Source organism: Chiloscyllium plagiosum, chromosome 21 (genome assembly GCF_004010195.1).
Source record: "Chiloscyllium plagiosum isolate BGI_BamShark_2017 chromosome 21, ASM401019v2, whole genome shotgun sequence".
In the NCBI taxonomy this organism is placed as follows: Eukaryota; Metazoa; Chordata; class Chondrichthyes; order Orectolobiformes; family Hemiscylliidae; genus Chiloscyllium; species Chiloscyllium plagiosum.
In genome coordinates this window covers 50,674,557-50,691,373 of record NC_057730.1, presented here as the reverse complement: position 1 = coordinate 50,691,373, position 16,817 = coordinate 50,674,557, and the positions used below count along the sequence as shown (strand labels likewise).

The following is a 16,817-nucleotide window of genomic DNA, read 5'->3' as shown; positions in this document are numbered from 1 at the left end:
GTTAAAATCAACGAGGTAAAAACAATGACTGCCGATGACAAGAGGTGAAGGTTTTGACCCCCTTCTGCCCCCTAGTGGTGTGATGGGTCTGGGGAAAGTGACTCGCTGGATAGCATCGTCAAACAACCAACACAGGAACTGTGGGCAGAATGGCCTCATTCTGTCCTGGGTTATTCCTGCTCAAGGATAGATAGTCTCACCTTTCCTTGGGAATACACCTCCACATTTGGATCAGGATTGAATAATTGGAAGAAGCAGATTTTAAGAGATTGTGGTGTCAGTTCCAAGATAAACTAAAAATATTGGCCACTGAGGCACTAAAGGAGGGAATATCTACCCGTTATGGGAATAAACTTTGTCCCAGAAATACGCCTACAGCTCTCGAAATACAACCAGAAAATGGTTTATTCTCTGTACAATCTGAATGGACTCAAGGCAATACAGGCCAGCACTGCAGTCACCTGAATGGTATATTTGCTAGCGTTGGTCATACCTCACAACACAACGGGATAAACTAACAGCTCAAATCAGAGGCCAGCAAGTATAGAATGATGCAAGAATGCAATGGTTTTACATTTAAACATTTACTGATTAATCTGAGCAGTAAATTTCACATTTTTGCAGTCACATTATAAACTTGAGTATAGAGACCAGAAATTGCTGTCAAAACAGTATCAAGGCTAATAGTGTTCACCCTTATAGGTAAAGGGTATAGCAGTTTCCGTTGATGTTAGCGTATGTTACAGACCAGGCCAGACCTCCTCAAAACATTTTAAGAAGGTAGCGCAGACTCAAACTTTTCTAGTTGGCAGAAAAAAGGTGGATATCCCAGGAGTGATGCAGCTGGCTTTAAATGAAACAGAATGTGTTTACTCACCAGCGAGTGAAACACAAACGAAAAAACGGAGTTTAGAATAACCCCTACTTGAAACCCGTCCGACATGATAACCCCTGCAACCTAACAAAAGAGTTGTTCCGATTTCTTGCAACATCCCCCTGGCCAAAAGGTAAATTCAAACCCAAGTTCTGACAGGAGAGATGTCAGAGAGGGAAAGGATCAGCCAGGGATCATTTGCTGAATCATGGAACCTATTTCCTCTGCTGCTTCTCTGCCCCCTGCAGTTTCTAACAGTGAAAACTCAAACCAAACCAGAAAAAAACCTGAACCGGGAGAACTGGTCACTCCCCTTTCATTGTACAAGTGTTTTAAAATAAATCCATTAGCCCTTTTACCTTCTTGTTGCCTTAGGCAGTATCTGTTAGCCATCATCAAAGTGAACTTAACCCAGACTAATCAGAACCTCTGCCTTTTACAACCCCTTTGGAAAAAAATCCAAGGACAACATAACCTTGTTAAAGGAGCATCATGGTCACATATACTGGCTGATCTGTGCCATCTCCTTATTAGTTTTACAAAAATGCTATTGGATGACCTAGATGATTATATTAGATTCCCTACAGTGTGGAAACAGGCCCTTCGGCCCAACTAATCCACACCGACCCTCCGAAGAGCAACCCACCCAGATCTATTTCTCACTGACTAATGCACCTAACACTTTATCATGGCAAATTATCATGGCCAATTCACTTGGCCTGCATATCTTTGGACCGTTGGAGGAAACCAGAGAAAATCCACACAGACACGGGGAGAATGTGCAAACTCCACACAGACAGTCACCTGAGGCTGGAATCGAACCTGTGATCCTGGTTTTGTGAGGCTACAGTACTAACCACTGAGCCACTGTGCTGCCCAGGTGCTACAGTCTTTCCATTGATCTCTTTGTTACTTTAGAAACCTGCTGTATTTGCCCCTTTTACGACCAGACCCTGGGCGAGATTCCCCAAATCTTTATGATTCCAAATGCATGTTCCCAACTGTTAAACACCCGGAAGAGGAGGAATGAATTGACTCCCTCTCGTTATTTACCCACGCCCTTGGTTGGCCACAACAAGGTTAATTAAGAAAGGAGACAGTGAGCTCTGCAGATGCTGGAGATCAGAGTTGAGAGTGTGTTGCTGGAAAAGTACAGCAGGTCAGGCAGCAACCGAGGAGCAGGAAAATTGATGTTTCAGGCCGGAGCCCTTCATCAGGAATAATTAAGAAAGGACCCCATCTCTTTTGGGTACCTTTCTTCCAAACTCAAATGGATCTATGCTTTAAAAAAAAGGAGTCAATTTATCTGGTCTTTCTTGACGTAACAAAGGATGAATTTGTTCATTAATTGGCCAAAACATTGTATGATTTGAAGAAGGAGTTGAATATAGTACCTGGAGCTAAAGGATCAAAGGATACGGACGGAAAGCAAGAGCTGGTTGTTGAGTTGGATGATCTGCCATGACCTTAGTGAATGGCAGAGCAAGCTCAAAGGGCTGACTGACCCTCGCCTGCTCCTATTTTCTACGTTTCTGTGTTTATTGCATGAAAAATGAATAATGCAACACAAATACTTCCAGATTAGAGATACGAGGGCAGCATAAAAGGTAGAACCTGAAAAGAAAAGAGGTACAGATCAGTCTTCGATTTGTTCGTGAAGAACTGTTGTGACTGTAGCGCAATATTAGTTGACTGTAGTTGAACAATTATTTCATGAGCTTTAATTTTGAAGAGTGGTTGAAATTCTGATTCTTTTCAATTGTAATTAAATTCCAGCATTTGGGGTGGGAGAGAGTCCTTTGTTGCCATGTTTCCCTTTTGCATGGCTGTGAACTTTTAGCACTCAGAGAGAGGGAGCTCCTTACCTGCAACACAGGGGTGACGAAGAAATAGTTCTTCATCTGTGTCCTTAATAGCATGTTAACACTCAAACCCAAGTTGTTAAATGCAAGGATGCTTAGTCCCAATAGTGCACTCCAGTAGAGTTGAAACAAAGTTTTAAACTCCTCTCCTTCTGTATACTTCAAAGCGAAAAATACAACGGTGTCTAGAATTGGGACATAATCCACAGAGAGTGTCTTGTTGTTGAGCAGGTATCATGAGTCCCTTGTTATCTTTGTAGCCACAAGAGATGTTTATGTGTCTATTTGAAGTTTCTTTGATACCTGTAGGCTTACATCCTGTCAGACCCACAGAGAATGTTTGCGAGCAAGCCATTGAAATGTCCAACCACAGTTATTCTGTCTCCATATACAGTCCTCCGTTAAAAAGCACATTTTGAAATTGAATACTGAAATGCCTATCCATTTTTGTGACATGCCTGAACTCTCTGTAGAAAATTAAATCTTGTCATTAAAGTTTAAGCGCTCCTTTCCCGATGTGATAAATGTCAGTTATTGCCACTTGAACTCACTGGCACAAAGAAAAAATCTTTTACGAGTGTAGGGTCTTAATGCTGCAGCTTTTAAATTTCTAAGGGCAGACTTCTTTTTGTCTTTTTTTGTTATCTCTTTAGTATTGCTAAAAATATACACTTTTTATGAAGCTTTCCATCTTAAATTCACCAGAACTATTTCCAAGAATACCAATTCAAGGGGATAAACAACATTTACACTGCTTGAGAGGGGAATGCTGATTTTTAAAAAAAATCCCTACAATGTGGAAACAGGTCATTTGGCCCAACAAGTCCACACTGACCCTCCAAAGAGTAACCCACCCAGACCCATTCCCCTGTCCTATACTTACTCCTGACTAATACACCTAACTCATACATCCCTGAACACTATGGACAATTTAGCAGAGCCAATGCAGCTAACTTGCACATCTTTGGACCGTAGGAGGAAACTGGAGAACCTGATGGAAATCCACACAGACACGGGGAGAATGTGCAAACTCCACACAGACAGCTGCCCGAGGCTGGGATTGAACCAGTGGGTCCCTGGTGCTGTGAGGCAGCTATGTTAACCACTGAGCCACTGTGCTGCACCATTTCTGATCTGGAGTCAAATGCGCTACAGTTGCGTGAAAGCCCACACCCTTTGTGATTGAAAGGCAAGTGAACTCTGGGAGAGAGTGTTGCCATGGACAATGCTGATTTGACAGTTAAATGCCAGGATTTGTTTAAATTTTGATCTGGGCAGGTTGAATGGTTAGTCTGAGACATGAACCCACAAATAGCTGTCATCTATTTTACTGCGTTGAAACAGACAATGCCTGAACTGTGCCTTTTTTAAAAAATAACAATGTTCACGTTATGTATTTCCTGTCTCTCTTGATCTGACCTTCTTTTCCCTCTTTATTTTCTTTCCTCTTAATATCTGATTTGACATTGAATTCATTTCCATCGATACAAACCTCAGTTCTGAAGAGCCAGAGGGCTCAAAATGTTAACTGTGTCACCCTCTCCATAAATGCTGCTGAGTTTCTCCAGCAATTTCTGTTTTTGTTTCTGATCTCCGGCATCCGCAATTCTTTGTTTTATTTAAATGTTTGACTGACAGTCACATCCTTTCCAGTTATGCCTGCCCTGAATAAATTCTGCTCCTCTCTCCAACACAGTTTCTGTTCTAGCCCTTTATTCTTGTTCACATCAATACCTTCATTTTCACTCAGAAAAGTGTGGCGCTGGAAAAGCACAGCAGGTCAGGCAGCATCCAAGGAGCAGGAGAATGGGCGTTGCAGGCAGCTTTTCACTTCCAGTGTTTGACAAGGACTTTGCCAAAACTCGCTGTTTGGAAGAAGGGTCGCTGGACATGAAGCGTTGACTCTGTTTCTCTCTCCACAGATGCTGCCAGCCCTGCTGAGTTTCTCGAGTAATCTCTGTTTGTTCCTTCAATACCACCATCTTCTCCGACCTGGCTGCTTTTATTTCTCAGTCCTTCTGTCATTACTTGTTAAGGTTGCCCCACACACATGGACCCCCAGATACAATCAACGTCATTACAGCCTCACACTTTCCAGTGGATAAAAATATATGGGGAATTGAAAAGTGCAGGGGCAAGTCTGAGAAGTGATAAATGTGTCCAGATACACTATTGCAACAAAACAAAGCGAGAGCTATTTAGTGATTCAATATACTTCAAAATAGATTTTCGTCTGGTTCTTTTGATTCTAAGTGTTAGCCCACACATCGCACAAGGTGTTGGCGTATAGTGGGTAAAGTTGTGTGGGATAGAGTGATCCGAATTGACACTAGCATTTGGGAGACATTCCCCCCGTGTCTGCGTGGGTTTCCTCCAGGTGCTCCAGTTTCCTCCCACAGTCCGAAAATGTGCAGTTTAGGTGAATTGGTCACACTAAATTGCCCGTAGTGTTAGGTGAAGGGGTAAATGTAGAGGAATGGATCTGGGTGGTTGCTCTTCAGAGGGTTGATGTGGACTTGTTGGGCCGAAGGGCCTGTTTCCACACTGTAAGTAATCTAATCCCAACAAGGGGGAAAAGACCACTTTACCTAATAGTAACTGTTTTTGTTCCAGTTCCTGCTCCCTACACCTTCTGACATGACGGATGATGATAGTATGATGTCTGGACACTGGAATGCTTCAGATAACTACCAGCTGAACCCAGCTAGCATCATCGTGCCCATTGTGTTCTCCTTCATCTTCCTACTCGGGACAGTAGGCAACAGCCTGGTGCTCGCTGTGTTGTTCAGAAATGGCCAAATGGGACATAACACAACCAACTTATTCATCCTCAACCTGAGCGTGGCCGATTTTTTCTTCATCATATTTTGCGTGCCGTTTCAAGCCACGATCTACACCCTGGAAGGTTGGGTTTTCGGGTCATTCATGTGCAAGGCCGTCCATTTCTTCATTTACCTGGCGATGTATGCTAGCAGCTTCACATTGGCCGCTGTTTCAGTCGACAGGTACAGTATGTGATGGATCGCTGAATCAGCGCAATTACTTTACAATGACCGATTTCTTTGGAGATACAACCTGTTCTGCTGTAACGAGGGAGTTCCGTTCTCCTGTGACTCCGTGTTATAAGAAAATTGCATAATAGCAGTACCATTTAAACTAATGGGGCCAAAATTGCATTATAACCAATTACAGAGGAACCTCAATTATCCGAACGAGGTGGGCGGGCACTGTTTATTTCAGATAATTGATTATTTGGATAATCGATTTTACCATAAACAAGGGAAGCCACGCTGATCTAATGCTGTGCTCTACTGGAGAATTTGTTTAAATCTATCATTTTGACGAGTCTGCTATTTAAACAAAGTGATCTTTGCGTTCTAGAAATTACAGGTTAAACTGAGAAAGACTAAACCCTTACCATCTCATAAGTACTGCGCTGTAGATGAAATTCCAGCATTAAACAAGGTCCTGAACAGCTTCTATAATTCCAAAAGCTTTGTCAGTTTCCGGGAACTGAGTGTTGCAATACAAAGACAGAAGCATTGCCTCACCCATATGGCCATTTTTTTCATGAACAGCCCAGTAAAGTGATGGGAATATTGTGTAATAGGCTGCGTAACTAATCCTTACCTAAAAATGACCCAGTCGCTGATGCTTGAGCTGCTTGTGTTTCTGTTTTTTTGCCAGTGCTTTCACATGTTCTTCAGTCCAGGTAAATCGAATACACTTACCTCTTTAAGGGAACGTTTTTGCGGGAGCTTGAAACCTTCCTCAGATAATCCAAAATTCGGATAATCGGTATTCAGATAATCGAGGTTCCTCCGTACATGCTTAAAAAGTACGCGCTATAGAAACAATGTCCCCAATTCGTCAATCATGTTCTAGCAAAGTTAAAAATCACACAGCACCAGGTTATAGACCAACAGGTTTAATTGGAAGCATGCTAGCTTTTGGAGCGCTGCTCCTTCATCAGTGCCGCTCCGAAAGCTAGTGTGCTTTCAATTAAACCTGTTGGTCTATAACCTGGTGCTGTGTGATTTTTAACTTTGTACACACCAGTCCAACATTGGCTCCTCCAAATCATGCTATAGCAAATTCACATTAACAAAATCCGTGTTATAGTATTTGGGTACAGTATATGTCTTCTGCAGCTCTCCACCACTGGAGTTTCTTCCCCAACTCATGCCTCCGAATGATTGTACAGTTTTAAGCTTAGCATTTGGGTGAGATGGGAGAATAGATAGTAGTGTCACTCTACTAGTAATCCATTAAACTAGGCTAATGCCTTGGTGATATGGTGTTCAACTCTCAACACCACCACTAGTTGTAGGAAGGATATTGTTAAATTGGAGAGGGCTCAGAAAAGATTTATCAGGATGTTACCGGGAACAGAGGGTTTGAGTTATAAGGAGAGGCTGGATAGGCTGGGATGTTTGTCACTGGAGTGTTGGAGGTTGAGAGATTACCTTATAGAGGTTTATAAAATCATGAGGGGCATAGATAAGGTGAATGGAAGGTGTCTTGGGTGGGGGATTTCAAGACTAGGGGACGCATTTCTCAGGTGAGAGGAGAAAGGTTTTAAAAAGGCACGAGGGGTAACTTTTTTACACAGAGAGTGATTCATGTATGGAATGAATTTCCAAAGCAAGTGGTGGAAATGGGCACAGTTACAATGTTTGAAAGACGTTTAGATAAGGCCATGAATAGGAAATGTTTGGAGGGATATGGGCCAGGCGCAGGCAGGTGGGACTAGTTTAGTTTGGGAACATGGTCAACACTGGGTTAGATTGAAGGGTAAGTTTCCAGGCTGCAAGATTCTATGACTCGATGTCTCTGTGACACATCTGGTGGAATTTAAATTTGACAAATAAAATCTGGAATTAAATCTTATGGTGACACATGAAACTGTCATCAATTGCTGTTAAAACACATCTGGTTCACTAATGTCCTCTAGAAGGGGAAATCTGCTGTCCTTACATGGTCTGTACATGACACAAAAATGTGAATGCCCTCAGAACTGGCCTACACAGGGCTTTAACTGCCCTCTGAACTGACCTACACAGGGCTTTAACTGCCCTCTGAACTGACTTACACAGGGCTTTAACTGCCCTTTGAACTGACCTACACAGGGCCTTAACTGCCCTCTGAACTGACCTACACAGGGCCTTAACTGCCCTCTGAACTGGCCTACACAGGGCTTTAACTGCCCTCTGAACTGGCCTACATGGGACTTTAACTGCCCTCTGAACTGACCTACATAGGACTTTAACTGCCCTCTGAACTGACCTACACAGGGCCTTAACTGCCCTCTGAACTGACCTACACAGTGCTTTAACTGCCCTCTGAACTGGCCTACACAGGGCTTTAACTGCCCTCTGAACTGGCCTACACAGGGCCTTAACTGCCCTCTGAACTGGCCTACATAGGACTTTGACTGACCTTTGAACTGACCTACACAGGGCCTTAACTGCCCTCTGAACTGGCCTACATAGAACTTTGACTGACCTTTGAACTGACCTACACAGGGCTTTAACTGCCCTCTGAACTGGCCTACACAGGGCTTTAACTGCCCTCTGAACTGACCTACACAGGACTTTAACTGGTCTCTCAACTAGCCTAAACAGCCATTCAGTTCAAGGGCAATTATGGATGGGTAAATAAATGCTGACCTTGTCTATGGCCCATATGTCCCTTGAAAACATAAATCGTTGGCTTTCTGAAGGATTTGTTGTACCACTTTTGGAGATGAATTCTGATGATAATATGGCAGTTCTTTTCATATTTTCATCAGCGATCTACTGAGATGGTGGATGGAGAAAGTGAGGTCTGCAGATGCTGGAGATCAGAGTTGAGAGCGTGGTACTGGAAAGGTACAGCAGGTCAGGCAGCATCCGAGGAGCAGGAGAATCAGCATTTCAGGCCAAAGCCCTTCATCAGGGGCTTCATCCCCCACCCAAGACACCTTCCATTCACCTTACCTCTGCCCCTCATGATTCCTGATGAAGGGCTCTGGCCCGATACATCGATTCTCCTGCCATTCGGGTGCTGCCTGACCTGAGATGGTGGAAGTTAACTAAATGACATCTTGTTTTGTTGAGTAATTCCTACATTCTAGAATATTCTCATGTAGGGATGGAGGTTTTGTCAGCCATCCCTAATCACCCTTGAATTGATTGGCTCTCTTGGCTATTTCAGAAGGAAGTTAAAGTCTGGAAGTCACATGTAGGCCAGACCAGGTAAGGATGGCAGATTACATTCCCTGACGTAAACTAGGTGGGTTCACCCTGACGGTTAACAATGATTACACAGCCATCATTAGATGAGCTTTTAATTCCAGATTTTGCAGAGGTCAAATTTCACTGACTGCCGTGATGGGATTTGAAACCATGTTCGCAGAGCACTGGCCTATGCTGTCGATTACCATTTGTAGAGAATTAACAGAGGAGAATGGGTTTACTTGCCTTGCCATGATTTTCTGCACTTTTTTGTAATAAAATGCTCCATCAAATCGAAGAACAATTTCTGTGCAGAGAAAGGACCTGAGACTGTAACAGAGAGACACAGAGAGAGAAAGAGAGAGAGAGAGAGAGCACAGAAACATAATAATTAGGAACTGTCCTACTGCCGTTGCTAAGTTCTAACTTAGCTGCAGTTAACCTTATCAATACAATAATCACACATTCTAGACTCAATGGAGCTGATTATCTCAAAGGTTCAAATCAGATGCTGGATATCTGAAGCAAGCTAAGAAAAACAGTTAGCAGTACAGACTAGTTCAGGCAGCCTCTACAGAACAAGCAGCAAGTGGTATTTAATGAAAAATAATTTGGGGCAGCTGTCAAATATGCAAAATTCCAAAGACACCCTGTATGCCGAAAGGTTAATCCGGACTGTTTTATTTCCAATGTTTGTGCCCTTCATGTCCTTGCTTTGGGCATCCTCTTGTTGTTACCTTTTCATTACTGAGATCATAAGAAATAGGAACAGGAGTGGACCATTTGCTCCCTCGAGCCTGCACCGTGATACAATAGGATCATGGCTACTCTGACGGTGCTCACATCCCCTGTCCTGCCCTTACCCCATAACCCTTGTTTCCCTGACTGATCAAAAATCTAACTCAGCCTCAAATATCCACAAGGACTCTGTCCCCACAGCTCTCTGTGGCAAGGAGTTCCAAAGTCACTGAACCCTTTGAGAGAGGAAATTCCTTCTCATCTCCGTCTTAGATCAGCGACCCTCTATTCTGAGGCTGTGCCCTCTGGGTTCTAGATTCTCCCATGAGGGGAGAAAAATCCAGCATTTACTTTCACAATTTATCTCCTGATGAGCATTTGAAAGTTCATCCAGGTTCCTTAGACAGCTACTTCCAAACCCACGACCGTTTCCATCTAGAAGGTCAGGGGCAGTAAATACATGGGAACACCACCATCTTCAAGTTCCCCTCCAAGTCACTCACCATCCTGACCTGGAAATGTTTCGTCGTTCCTTCAGCGTCAATGGGTCAAAATCCTGGAATTCCCTCCCTAACACCACATGGACTGCAGAGTTTCAAAAACATAAAAACTAGGAGCAGGAGTAGGCCTTCTGACGCATCGAGCCTGCTCCGCCATTCAATGGCTGATCTTTATCGTGGACTCAGCTCCACTTACCTGCCCACTCTCCATAACCTTTAATTCTTTTACTGTTCAAAAACTTACCTTTGCCTTAAAAACATTCAACGAGGCAGCCTCAACTGCTTCACTGAGTGGGGAATTCCACAGATTCACAACCCATTGGGTGAAGAAGTTCCTCCCCAACTCAGTGCTAAATCATGTTGCAGCTCTGCCCCTTAGTTCTAGATTCACCCATCAGTGGAAACAAATTCCCTACTTCTACCTTGTCTTTTTCCTTCGTCATTTTATGAAGGCTTTTTGTTGCCAATTTCTCAGGGGCAATCAGGGGTGCGAAATAAATAATGCCCAAGACCCCCTGCCTGAAAAAAATGTTAAACAAATCAAATCAATCATTGCTCATTCTCTCCACAGTTGCCACCCCCTGGTGTGGTTTTCCAACATTTCCCGTTTTTGTTTCATTTAACATGTAACTGTGATGCAAAACCCTTCATTCTCCCATTTCAAATTAATTCACACTTTGGCCTCTTGTCTCTCTTTTATAAAATAAAGTGCTGCATTGCTGAGATACTTCTCTCCACGCTGCTGTTTCACAAATGGTGCGTGGGCAGATCCCCTCTGATCTGAATCAGCACTGTGATCCCTTTAACCTTACAGTGACGGTAAACTGACAGGCGCTGTTTTGTCCCCTTGAGAATGCGCTCAGATTAATTCCCCAATTATTGAGACTGAATTCTCACTGAAAGCTCAAGAATGGTGTGATTTAATTAATTTTGATGGATATCAGATTATCTATCAAGGCCATTCTATGGTCACATTTTTATCAGTTTTGTGTTTCTCCTTCCCTTACTGTCATTTTATCCTCTCCATCCTCCTGGGTTGACACATGCAGACACAAAGATGATGCATGACTCTGGCTTGCTGGAGTCACCACCCCCCTCCCCAGCAATGGTTTGACCCTCCCCACATTGGATTGTTTGATGAGACCGTACCATTCCCATTTGGAATTGAGGCTGTACTAGGAACTGTGTCTCTCCCCCACTTCACAGCACCGGGCAGCCTCACTGCAGAGGTTCAAGCAGGCAACTCACCACCACCTTCTCAAGGGCAACTAGGGACAGGCAATAAATACTGGCTCCAGCCAACGACACCCACATCCCACATAAAGAATATTAAAAAACTGAAGATGCTCATGTTTAGCGCCACTGTTGAACCCTCGTGACGTCTGGCTTTGCAAATTTTCACATGAATCTAGTGCCTGACTCTTGGGTCAGGATTGAGGACTGCATAGAGAAAAGGATTTCTGCAGCTGCAGACCTGACACTGTAAAAGAGAGAGACAGCAAGAGAGAGAGAGAGAGAGCACAGACCATGACCCCATCATGGAACAGGAGGCCATTGTGTCCATAGCGGTCACTAACCTCATTTTATCTGGTCATCTCCCCCAGCCCACTGGCTGCAAGCTCATAGTCCCCCAACCCTGCACAACCCGCTTCTACCTCCTTCCCAAGACCCACAAACAGGACTGACCGGGCAGACCCATTGTTTCTGCCTGCCCCTGACCCACAGGACTTATCTTTTCCTACCTCGACTCGATTTTGTTCTCCCCTTGTCCCGTCCCTTCCCACTTGTGTCCATGATTCCTCTGACGCCTTACATCAGTATCAGAATTTCCAGTTGCTGGGCGCCAGCTGCCTCCTCTTTACCATGGAAGTGCAATTCCTTTACACGTCCATCCCCCACCAGGATGGTTGCAGGGTTCCCTGCCTCTTCCTGGAACAGAGGCCTTAACCGTTCTCAGCCCCCCACCCCACCAGCCTTCCCTGCCCGGCCCAGCTTATCCTCACCCTGAACCACTTCTCTTCTAGCTCCTCCCAGTACCTGCTTGGACCCTAGTTATGCCTTCTCTTTGTGGGGGTATATGGAATATTCCCAGTTCCCGTCCTTTTCCGGCCCCCACCCACAACTCTTTCGCTGGCAAATTAATGACATCATTGGTGGTGCTGTATCCCACTCTCATCTGGAATTGGAAAAGTTTATCGATTTTGCTTCCAATTTCTATCCCTTCACCTGGTCCATCTCTGACTCCTCCCTTCCCTTTCTTGACATCTCTGTTTCCATTTCTCAGAATAGATTGGCCACCAATATCCACTACAAGCCCATCGACACCCATAGTGACCTGGTCTATACATCCTCATACTGTGCTTCCTGTAAAGACTCCACACATTTGCCCAGTTTCTCCATCTCCATCGCACTTATTCCAATGATGCCAACTTTGACAAAGGGGCTCTGAAATGTGCACCTTCTTCCTCAACTGAGGATTTACAACACCTTTGTTGAGAGGGTCCTCAACCTGGTCTGACCCATCTCCTGCACTTCAGCCCCCACCCCCTCTCTTCACTCCCACAACAGTGATAGGGTCCCCCTTGGCCTCACCCACCATCCCACCAGCATCCACATCCAGAGGATCATTAGCTGGCATTTCTGCAACCTCCAGTGTGATGCCATCACCAGATACATATTCCCATTTCCTCCCTTGTCAGCCTTCTGCAGGGATTGTTCCCTCTGGGACACACTGGTCCACACTTCCTTCACTCCCAACACATCCCCGACAGCCCCATGGCACCTTCCCCTGCAACTGCAGAAGGTGTAACACCTGTCTGTTTACTTCCTCCCTCCCCAGTATCCAAGGGCCCAGATATATTTTCCAGATGAAGTAGCACTTTACTTGCACTTCACACAATCGCTGCTCACAATGTGGTCTCCTCTACATTGGGGAAACGAAGCATAGACCGGGTGACCGCTTCACAGAACAGTTGCATTCTGCCCGCAGTAAAGACCCTGAGCTTCCAGTTGCCTACCACTTCAACAGTCCACTCTGTTCCCTGTCCAACGTTTCAGGCTTGCTGCAGTGCTACAGTGAAACTCAGCACAAGCTGAAAGTACAGCACCTCGTTTTCCGCTTGGGGACCCTGCTGCCTTCAGGACCAATATCATGTTCAATACTTTTAGGCCTGGACACCTTCTCCCTTGTCCTTACCCCAATCCCCACACACCAGGTCTTGTCATCACATGGATTGCTACTATAATAATCCCATTGTCAGCCACAAACAGTCTCAATTAGTAGCTTTAGATTCTCCCAGGCTGACATTTAACCACACCTTTGTCTGTCTAACTGTTTTTCTCTCTCCCTGGGCTCTATCTCCAACTATCATTTAATCTTCTCCACCCCCCATCCTATAAAAACCATCCTTTACCTAGTTACCATCAGTTCTGAGGTATGGTCTCTGGACCTGAAACGTTAACTCTGATTTCTCTCCACAAGTGCTGCCAGACTTCCTCCAGCAATTTCTGCTTTTGTTACAGCAATATCCTAATCAGGAACTGTCCTACCCCTGCTGCTAAATCATTTTTTACCTCCAATTCAGTGTCAGCTCCTCAGCTGCAGTTAACCTTAACGATACATTAATCCCACAACCAAGACTCGATGGAGCTGATTATCACAAAAGGTCAAACCTGAAGTAAGCAGAAAAACATAGTCAGTAACATGGATTAGATCAGGCAGCATCTGCAGATAAAGTGGTAAACCACAGGATGAGCACAAAACATTGAACGTTTTCAAGAGCGTTAGCTATAGTACTTCAGGCGAAAGGGATCAAAGGGTAAAGTGAGAACAGAGGATCAGCCCTGATCATATTGAATGGTGGAATAGTTTAGAAGGGCTGAATGGCCTCCATTTTGCTCCTATGTTTCTAAGTTTCGATGATGTGAAAGTGCCGGTGTTGGACTGGGGTGGACAAGGTCAGAAGTCACATGACACCAGGCTACAGTCCAACAGATTTATTTCAAATCACAAGCTTTTGGAGCGCTGCGTCGGGTGAAGTCTCTTCACATGACGAAGGAGTGGCACTGAGTGTGATTTGAAAGCTTGTGATTTCAAATAAACCTGTCAGACTGTAACCTGGTGTCGTGTGACTTCTGTCTAAGTTTCTAAGCATTTTTCTACACAGAATGATAAATAGTTGTGTATCATATGCACGTCCCCTTCTGTTTTGGATTATCTAGGTACCTGGCAATTCGATATCCTCTCCGATCTAGGGAGCTCCGCACTCCCTGCAATGCTGTTACTGTCATGGCGGTCATCTGGGGACTTTCCATTGTCTTTGCTGGGCCCTACCTGAGCTACTATGACCTTATCCCCTACGAGTGGTTCTATATCTGCATGCCTGCATGGGAGGAGCCCAAGAGAAAAATCATGGACACCACCACTTTCATATTTGGATATATAGTCCCAGTGGCGGTTATAAGCCTGAGTTATGCCAGGACAATCAAGTATCTCTGGACGGCGGTGGACCCAATAGAAGACATATCTGAATCCAGAAAATCCAAGAGAAAGGTGACCAAGATGATTATCATCGTGACTGTGTTGTTCTGCCTCTGCTGGCTCCCTCACCACGTGCTCATCCTGTGCTTCCACTACGGCCACTTCCCCTTCAATCAGGCCACCTATGCCCTCAGACTCCTGTCCCACTGCATGGCCTACACCAACTCCTGTCTCAACCCCATCGTTTACGCCCTGGTCTCCAAACACTTCCGCAAAGGCTTCAAGAAGGTCTTCAGCTGCCTGCTGAGCAAGAAGGCAATGAACAAGGTCCACGTGGTCCACATCGTAAACATGGTGACTGGCTCCACAGAAGTCACCCACCTGAATGAGGAAGAGGGGAGGCAGCGGGGCTGTGAGCTTACCACCAGGCAGGCCTCGAAACAGCCAGCTTCAGCAATGATGATCACAGTGCCATACCAGGAGACATCCTGAATACTGCCCCAAAAGAACTCATTCACTTCTCGTCAGCTTTCTGGTTTCTGTGTCCTCTCCTTAGATTACTTAGTCTCTGTGTTAGTTATCGATGTGTAGGTGAGAGTAGGCTTCTATCTAAAAGGACAACAAAACAATGCACTGTGAACTAACTTTACTGAGATGTCAGCTATAACAGTCACTGCCGAAAATGGAATAACGGAAACGTCCCAAGCACCTTATAACTTTTAATGAGTTCGAAATTGGGTCGAGGTTAGAGAGAAGCTGATGGAAGCTTCTCAAAGATGAAAGAAGACCTTACAAAGTTCAATTCCTTCCTTAATCCTGACACTGACCATGACCTCCAACCCTAACTCTGACCCTAATGCCCACTCTAACCATAATCCTAATACTTGCCCTAATTGTAACTCTAACTCTAAACCTAACCCTAACCTTTAATCTAACCCTAACTCTAACCCTTACCTTAACCCTAACCCTAACCCTAACCCTAACCCTAACAGGAACTCTAACCCTAACCCTAACCCTAAGCCTAACTCTAACTGTAACCCTATTAACTCTCACTCTAACCCTAACATTAACCACCGCAGTACTTTCAGACTGTGGCCACCATTGTAATGAAAAGAAACCAAGCACTAATTTGTGCTCAGCAAGCCCCACAAACAGCATTGAGTACAGGCCGTTTGGTTCACATTGTAACATGGACACCAGCTCCACGGGTGTATCACATCTGATTAATGAAAGCAGGGAGCAATGAAATGCAACCTAGAATCTCAACAGTGCAGAAAGTTGCTGTTCAGCCCATCGATTCTGCACCAATCCTCCCACCGAGCCCCACTCCTTATTCCCATAACCCACATTTCGCATGGCTAATCCACCCTACCCTGCACATCTTTGGACTATGGGAGGTGCTGTGAGCCACTGTGCCACCCTTATCTAAAACCAGAAAGGGAGCTCATCCTTTTATTCGTTTGTTGGCCAGGACACCTCTTCACCTCTTCCAGGTAAGGTCTTGTGCAGGCACAGAAAAGGGCAGATCTGAGATACATCATAACCTCCATCAGGAAGACAGCATCTACAACAGGGCAGCTCTCCCAATGCTGAAGCAGAGGGTCAGGCTGGATTACACTTCAAACTCACACCCTCTGACTCAGAGACAAGTCTGCTGCCCGCGAATCAAGGCTGATACTGAGCCTAAACCTGGTGAATCGAACTTTCCAAAATTTGGGATGGAGTGTAGGAGACGTGTGGTATAACAAGATGCATGAGACTAATCATGCATTACTCAGAGAGAAGACATCCTCCCAGAATGAGCATGGTGTCATAGAGTCATAGAGTCATTGAGATGTACAGCATGGAAACAGACCCTTCGGTCCAACCCGTCCATGCCGATCAGATATCCCAACCCAATCTAGTCCCACCTGCCAGCACCCGGTCCATATTCCTCCAAATCCTTCCTATTCATATACCCATCCAGATGCCTCTTAAATGTTGCAATTGTACCAGCCTCCACCACATCCTCTGGCAGCTCATTCCATACACGCACCACCCTCTGCATGAAAAGGTTGTCCCTTAGATCTCTTTTATATCTTTCCCCTCTCACCCTAAACCTATGCCCTCTAGTTCTGGACTCCCCGACCCCAGGGAAAAGACTTTGCC

At 44.9% G+C, this 16,817-nt stretch overlaps 1 protein-coding gene across 1 annotated transcript; it reads left to right on the top strand.

Moving 5' to 3' along the window:
• Nucleotides 1-5,355: 5,355 nt before the first annotated feature.
• On the top strand, nucleotides 5,356-15,629 carry galr2b (galanin receptor 2b). The gene is made up of 2 exons (XM_043711041.1): nucleotides 5,356-5,741; nucleotides 14,411-15,629. The coding sequence occupies exons 1-2, from the start codon at nucleotides 5,374-5,376 to the stop codon at nucleotides 15,159-15,161; spliced, it is 1,119 nt and encodes a 372-aa protein (XP_043566976.1). The 5' UTR covers nucleotides 5,356-5,373; the 3' UTR covers nucleotides 15,162-15,629.
• The last annotated feature ends 1,188 nt before the right edge of the window (nucleotides 15,630-16,817 follow it).

What these genes read in the sequence shown, in the direction of transcription:
- galr2b (XM_043711041.1), top strand. Translation starts at nt 5,374, where the DNA reads ATGACGGATGATGATAGTATGATGTCTGGACACTGGAATGCTTCAGAT. An exon ending in GCCGCTGTTTCAGTCGACAG is followed by an intron (nt 5,742 to 14,410) that starts GTACAGTATGTG and finishes TGGATTATCTAG; the next exon opens with GTACCTGGCAATTCGATATC.